The 8,098-nt window shown below is 45.6% G+C and overlaps 1 protein-coding gene across 2 annotated transcripts in view; it reads right to left on the bottom strand.

Annotated features, from left to right (window-relative positions):
- COG7 (component of oligomeric golgi complex 7) overlaps window positions 1-8,098 on the bottom strand; it is a 92,456-nt gene that overhangs the window by 27,246 nt on the left and 57,112 nt on the right. For both annotated transcript variants that reach the window (XM_014587741.2, XM_006148310.3), the window contains exon 14: window positions 3,774-3,857. In XM_014587741.2, the coding sequence (XP_014443227.1) occupies window positions 3,774-3,857 (84 nt within the window). The remainder of the gene's footprint in view (window positions 1-3,773; window positions 3,858-8,098) is intronic.

Genomic DNA, 8,098 nt, shown 5'->3' with positions numbered 1-8,098 from the left:
ATTTAAGCTAGAGAAGAAAGACTTTTGTTTGAAAAGGGCCATTTATTAAGTTATAAATTAATTTGGAGGGAAACTACATTGTTTTCATAATGCAAACTGTAGAAAATAAAGATCGACAAAACCTCCTTGGCCGGTGGGGAATTACAAAAGGAGGTTTAGAAGACATTTGGGACAAGTCCACAGTTAATAGAGTATTTGTCATTTGTTTGTCAGATCATACAAGTGACTGTCATCTTTGATATATTTTAGACACCTATTTCTATCACAGCTCATAATTGTTTTGTGTTTTATGGTAAGTAGACATTTTGTTTCAAAATAAGGTTAATTTAATTTTCAGGTTACAACATAATACATATATTTTTAAAAAGGTCTTTGAGCCTTTGAGCCTACTGTTGCCTTTGTGTGTGTGTGTGTGAGGGGAGGGCTACGTATTCATTCTATACCATTCATCTCACTGATACCTAAGTGAGATCGTCTCAATCTGGCCCTGTGCACACCTACATAGGATCCCTCAAGGAATGTGGTCTCCAGAAATTAATGCAGACTCCAAAATCTTCCCAGCCCAGAGAAAGAAAGGATAACTGTCCCCTCATTTCTAAACATTTGCTATGGTTTGGCTGGACTAAGCCTAAGTACCCCACGATATACCACAATGAGATTAATAGCATGGTCTTCTCCACAGGTACACAGATGGTAAAATACTAGGTTGTCAGAAAAGCCATGACATATTTTCTATGTAGAAATGCATCGTGACTTTTCCAACGACCCCACAGCTAAATCAGCCTATTTTTTCTTTCATTTACTTAGTACAGTCTCATTCAAATCAGGCAAGTGGCTACTCACCTAAGAATAACCACTGTACATTTCAGCTTGAAAATGGCAATACATTCATCATTTTCCTGTAAGGCTAGGGGGTACGAATTTCTGGTGCTGGAATTTCTCCATTCTAATTCCTTCAACAAGCACTTCCTGAACACCCATTACACGCAAAGACCCTGGGAATACTGTATTTAGAATATTTTCATCTATAACCATAAACTTCTATGTAAATCCATAGATCTGATTTTATTCAAAGCATCATCATTTTTATACCTTGTTTTAATTTTCAAAGCATTTTCTCATTTTTCATCCCTTTATAATGCTTGCATGATTCTGTGTGGGTGAAGGCATTCCCTAGTGAGGCAACGTGTCATTACAGTGCACATTTCAGCAATCTGCACCTCAAACTTCAATCAATTGGCCTTAAATTGTAGGAACTATTTGTTTCCTAAACAAATTGTCCACAGCCCCAAGTTTCTCTCAAGAGTCTCATCTAAACTTATTCTTTGGAAGTCAATATGGAAAGGGATACTTATCATCACACCTGTGGTTATCTGCTGACTGTTCTCACACATTCAATAAATACTTCTTGACATCCTGTTTGGGTAAACTCTGTAACCTGGGAAGAGTGAAAAGCTCTGTGGCCATGCAGACTTGGGTTTGAGCCCTGGCTCTACCACTGTGTGACGTTGGGAAACTTGATCTGCCAGGACCTTGGTTTCACCATTGCTGAAACGAAGATGACCTCATACTTGCTTCACAAGGCCGTGATGAGGATGAAATTAACATCATGTGATATGCACGTTAGGGTGATGGCACCCTAACGAAGCAGTCATGTCCCGCTCCCATTCCCCAGAGCCTCAAGGTTTCCCTGAGAAACAGGGCTACTACCCCCACTACCTCATGGACATAATCTAGATCATACGCTGTCTCTGTCTCGGGGTGCCCCAGTTCACACTGAAAGCCTAGCACTGTCCTTGTGTCCTTGCAGCACATGTTCAATAAATGCTCCTCTCCTGAGTTCAGGTCATCAGCCTCCAGGCACTGTAGTACCAATGACACAAGAGGCTCCCAGAGGTAGGAGAGGGTCCTGACCTTCTTGCCTTCAACCTCAAAATCAATTGAGTAACCCCTCAAATCCCTTCATTATTTTTCTTTTTAAAAATTTTGTCAGAAGGTATGTATGCTCACCATGGAGAGAAAGACAGATAGGGAGAGGGAGAAAGCACTCCCCACATGGGGTGTAGTCACACCACAATCCCTTCCTCTCCATCTCTTCATCCCGTTGGGACTTTGCACATACATGTACACACCTGTGGTGTGTTTTTCAAGTTACCAGGGCCAGGACTCAAACCCTATGGTTGGCTGCATGGGATCTGGCTCCCTTAACCACTAGGCGACAGGGTCACACAATCTGCAACAGTTTCTAAATCAATTAAGAATGTCATGCAGGGACCAGCAGGTGGCGTGGTGGTTAAGGTGCTGGACACTCCCACATGACCAACCACGGTTCGAGTCCTGAATCTGGTGGCTTGCTTTCTTACTTCCTCTCTCTCTCTCTCTCACCCTCTGTCTCTCTCTGATCAAATTCAAAAGTAAATGAATGAATAAATAAAAATAATTATTTTTTTTAAAAAAAGAGTGTCATGCTACAGCTGCAATTCTGAAAATAAGATTATCCCTATTGGTTACGAAGACCAACCAACACCTTAACAGTTCCATCAGTATAGGATATTAGGTAGTTCTTGGAAAACAGAAGGAAAAGGAGATGCAACACTGCCCCAGATGAACAGGGGACAGAGCGCCACCCCCCTCACCGCTGGCCAGCAGGATGTCTACACACTGCTTCTAACTTTGCAATATTTACTTCTTGATTTCTTTATCTCTATTACAATGGATGTCCAGCTCACAGAGGAGGATGTCTACACACTGCTTCTAACTTTGCAATATTTACTTCTTGATTTCTTTATCTCTATTACAATGGATGTCCAGCTCACAGAGGGGGGACGTCTACACACTGCTTCTAACTTTGCAGTATTTACTTCTTGATTTCTTTATATCTATTACAATGGATGTCCAGCTCACAGAGGGGGGGATTCTAATGTGAGAGCATAGGCAGAAACTGCCTAGAGAAGATAAGAAATCCCTGACTGTGTTAGGTATACCTGGTTTGAGGGGGTAACATGGTGGTCTTCAAAAGGTTCATAAAACGTGTGTATTATGAAGAAACTATGCATAGATTTCAAAAAATGTTTGCACCAAAATAAACTTGTACTTTAATTCCATTTCAACATAAACTTTATGAAGTCCCTTACATTACTCCTATACAGAACTTTTTTGGGCAAACTAACATGTAAGGGCAGCCAGGGTAAACTATAAGAAGAAATGGAAGGAAGGGCCATGTGCAGATGGGTAACTGTCAATTCCCATGGTGAATGGGGATGGGGAAAGGACTCCCAGTGCCCTGTTCTCCTGCAGGGTTTATTCCATTCTCTTCTCATTTTAAATCTCTGTAACTACAATTCTTAAGAGATCTGTTGATTGCCATGAAGTTAAACATGAAAGCACTCGGCACAGAACCTGGCATGTAGATGGCACTCACTAAAAGTTGGCTGAATTTGATTTCAGAACCACACACTTACTATTCTCCTGAAAAATTTGGCCACCAGCTTCCTAACACCCCAAGTCGGAATTTCTTATTGGATTCTCAACTCTGAGGCCCTTAACTACTGGGCACATCCCACACTGGGAGAGATGTGAAGGAGAATGTACTGGGGTCTAACACCGCCATGTGGCTCTGTGCATTTCCTGAGTCCAGACACAGACTACCCAAAACCAAGGGTTCGGGTAGCACTGATGAGTGACGACCACTTCATTGGAAGAACCAGAATCAAAAGACACAGTGAGGTCTCAAAAGCTATGACCATCCCAGAGAAGCAGGCAGAAGCCCTTACATTGCTGATGTACTCGAGAGGGGTGAGACTGAAGGCAGGCAGGTCATCTGTTAGGGTTTCTCCAATGCCGGCTGTGTTCCAGCTCTAGGGAAGGAAGGAGAGGCAACGGTCAACAACACGACAGCCAGGCAATGTGCGAAGGTGCCCTGTAAAAATACAGGAAGAAAGTGGCCTTTCTTATAGGCACTGTCTTTGACCAGAGAGGCCCTCTGGTACTACCACTATGGAGCAGGCCAGGGGCTTCTAGCCCACCACAGAGAAAGCAACCCCTCACTCTCTGCATTACTGCAGATCCTTAAGACTCTGCCTTCTCAGCTAAACTACCAGGTAGGAAAGAACGGATTCCTTTAATCTCACTAAGAATGTGAAGTGAGAGTCAGATATCCTTCGGAGTGAGTTTCTCTACATGGTGGGGTCAGTGTGTACAAAAGCTGCTTGGCACAGGCAGTCTCACTAACTCCTGGGTCTTTGAGCTCTAAAGAGAACAGGAACGCCTGTGGTGCTCCACGCCGAGAGGAGGGAGGCTGAGGGAGCTTCCCTGGCTGTAGGAATATCCAGTTGGCTCATTCACCAATCCTGCTTTACAGGAATTGAAGCTGTTGCTTTGATTTCAATCTGCCTTCTGGATTTATTTCTCAGCTGATTCAGGATTCAGAGGGAAAGGGATAAAATGGAGCTTCCAAACCCAACAGCTGCCCCCGGTGAGCCCCCTGCCTAAAGAGCGCCTCAGCGCCAACAGAACAAAGTGGGAAGTGGAAGCAGCTGCCAGTCACCAGATGAGCCTTCTCAGCACTCTGCTAGTTAGGTAAGCTGCAGGTACACACGTGCACACAGCGTCAGCCTGGCACACCTGAACAGACCCAGTTTCTGAACTCCGAATGAGCCACTCTACAGGCAGCCTGGACAAGGCCCTTTCTGGCTGGCCTCTGGGGGTGGCTCCTGAGGTTCAGTGTAGCTGATCTCCGCTGCCAGATGATGCCCGATCCAGTCACTTGATCCTTTCAGTAGCACTCTGGGAATGAACGACCACGTCCACCCCGGGCTCCTGGCTCAGGCAGAGCCTCGGGCATGCCTCTCCACGTCCTCCAGCACCAACTTGTTCTGCTCCCGTTTTCTTTGTGGCAGGAGACAGCTTTTCTTCCCTGTGCTAGCCTCATACCCCTACACTAAAATTTTTCTAGATTCCCGTTTGTCTTTGAGAAACCTTTCATTTCAAAATAGCCTTCTTCGGGAACCAGCAGTTGGCATAATGGCTATGTCGCTGGACTCCCACGTAGTCGACCGCGGTTCGCGTCCCGGACCCGGTGGCTTAAAACTCACGCCAGGCGCGTGTGCGTGCGTGCCCAAGATCCCGAGAGGAGAATGGAGGAGAAGGGATTGCAGCGTGGCCATCCCCCCTGGGGGGTGATTTCTCGCTTTCTGTCTCTCTGTCTCTCTCTGTCTGTCTGGCGAGCGCACGCACCCTATAGCAAAAACCTCTCCAAAAAAAGAAAAAAAACCCAACTTCTTCGTCCCACTTAACTCCCAATGTACCTGAAAGACGCTCCTGCATTCAGCTTTACCAATTGCCCATGATGCACTGCGTCTCATGCTAGGAAGATTGCAACAAATCTAAGACTTGGTCCTTGCTCTCCGGAAGCTACTTGGGGAAGCAAGACCCCAATCCACTCCTACTCTGTCCTCCACGGTTCAGTCCTCTCTTCCCCACCCCATCTCTGTGCACACACACAGAGTTCTCAGTGTCAGATGCAAGGCTGCATACAGTGAGAGCTCAGAGGAGGGTTAGAGAAACACAAGCCACAGGACACACATGGTGCCCAGCAGCAGAAATAAGCCTGGAAGGAGAATGCACAGCTTTGAATGCGGGGCTAAGAAAAGGCTCTACCTTCAGTAAATAAGTTGCAAGGAGATGGAAGAGAAATCTGTAGATCAAAGAGACATAAAGAACTCATCCCTTAATCCCAGTGTACAGGATCCTGGATCTGAGGTCCTGACCAGATGGTTAAAATGTGACATTTATAAGATGATTGGAATTTGAATACTCATGAATGATATTAAAAAATTATTTTTACTTTTCAGGGATGACTATGGTATTGAGAAAGTTTCTGTAGTCCTTATGTTGTAGATAAGGAGCGATCTGTAAACGAGGATGGCCTGAAGTTGATCATCACTGAATCTGGGTCGTGAGTACATGGAGCTCCTCACACACTGCTTTCACATGTGTGAACATTTCCAAAATAAAAAGTTTAAAAAAATGAATTACCAGGTGTGGTGGTGAAGGTGCTGATCTCCCACATGGCTAACCACAGTTTGGGGCCTGGATCCAGCAACCTGAAAATCAGTCCGGACACATGTGCATGCATGGCCAAAATCCCAAGAGGAGAACGGAGAACGGACTGTGGCTGGCCATCCCCCAGGGGGTGATTTCTCACTTTCCCTCCCTTTAGCCAGCACACCTGCCCTGTGCCCTATGGCAAAAACCTAAAATCAAACAAACAAAAGACAAACAGACTATCAGACTGGCCCTAGGGAGCCAGGAATGGGGAGGGACAAAATCAGAGCAATGCTCGTGAGGAGAACTGGGGTCGGTAGCAGATGAAAAGCTGAAAAACAGCTCAGAGAGGGTGTGAGCGCACGCGAGGGTAGCAGCCACGGAGACAAAAGGAGACGGGTGGAAAGGAAGAAATGGTGATACATGGTAGCTCAGAGGTCAGAGGAGGGTAGTGAGGGGGCCGAGGTGGTGCCAGGCAGAGAATGGTGGGAGGAAGCATTGGCTCCATGAGACCAAGGACTACACCGTGGCCCAGGGCAGGAGCAAGGACTGACGTGTGAGGTCAAGACAAGTGCTGCAGGCCAGAGACCCCTGAACAGCTTCAGCGAGGGGGTCGCGGAGCAAGGCCAGCTGAGGTGATCAGGTGGAGGGGTGGGGGAAAGGAGAGCCAGGGTGGAAAAGAAGAGTGGAAGAAGGGCGAGACGGAGTGGCCTGGGTCAGGGAGGGACTCAAAGGGCAGCAGTGAAGGTGCACTTGAAGAGGGCCACAGGGAAATGCCGTAGATTATTTTTTAATCATTCACAATTTATTTAAAATGTCTTTCATGGGGCTGGCAGGTGGTATGGTGGTTAAGGGTGCTGGACTCCCACATGGCCGACTGCAGTTCAAGTCCCAGACCTGACAGCTTGCTTTCTCACTTTCCCTCTCTCACTTGCTCTCTGTCCCTCTGTGGTGAAATTAAAATAAATAAAGTTAAATAAAATAATTATTTGGGAAAAAATGTCTTTCAAGTAAGCTTTTCTATCCATCTGTCACCAGGTAATACGCATAGGCTTTAGTAATCTATTTGGAAATTGAATATTGTGTTGGTTTATGGTTTTGTAATACAGAAGAGCAATATGATTTACCAGCAAATGTTAAAAACAAACATTGAATGACCAGGGCTTGATTTTCAAATCCTTAAGGCTGAAGTGTTTGCCCGTGCATTGTGTGCTGGTGCGCTGATACACCCAGAGCCCCTCCTCATCTCCAGAGCTGCCTGCGCCCTTCCCAGCGACCGCGGGACTGCAGTGAATGAGGGGAGGTCCAGGCAACTGAACTGAGTCAGAATAAAGAACTCTGGAATGCAGAAGTAGAGGGAACAGGACCAGTGGGAAGCACTGAACCTGTTCAAACGCAGACCCAAGAGACCAATAACTACTAGAATTAAGGTTTCAGAACAGAAGGCCAGTATCTTCAGCTTTGCCACAATAAATATTAAAAGTAACCAAATACGGAGGTGGGGAAGAGATATAAGGAATGCTAACTAATCCCCTCACCTTTCAGAGCAGGTGAGTCAGTACCAACATCCGTCTGAAATGGAAACATGCTTAACAGAAAGCAATGACTCCAATCTCTCAATAGTTTTCATAATCTTTTGGTATTAGCCTTGGAAAGACCTAGAAACTCCCATCTTTTGTGAAGATGAATCAATGATCTCAAGTTCAACAATATTGTTGTCTAAAGGATCTCTTGGTTATTAAAGGCCTGTAATTGGAATCCAAATGAACTGAAGGTATCAATAAGACAGATGAACTGGCGGGGAGGGGACTGCTCTACCCAGTAATCCAAAAGGCAAGTGGGGAAGACAGAGCAAGCAGAGAAACTAGGACTGATAGGCAACGCCTTGGAAAAGAATTAGGGCAGTCTGAAGAGAGAAGAGGGTGCCAGGGGAGGAAGGTGACTCTGAAAAGAGCCAAACAGAAGAGGTATCAAGGAAAGGAAGTAGCAGCACCATCCAAGGCCCCCATAGAAACACAAGCTCAAATCTGACAAGGCATTCCCCTGAGTAAAG

This window comes from Tupaia chinensis, unplaced genomic scaffold, assembly GCF_000334495.1.
Source record: "Tupaia chinensis unplaced genomic scaffold, TupChi_1.0 Scaffold000231_2, whole genome shotgun sequence".
Classification (NCBI taxonomy): Eukaryota; Metazoa; Chordata; class Mammalia; order Scandentia; family Tupaiidae; genus Tupaia; species Tupaia belangeri.
This window is presented reverse-complemented; position numbering and strand designations above follow the sequence as displayed.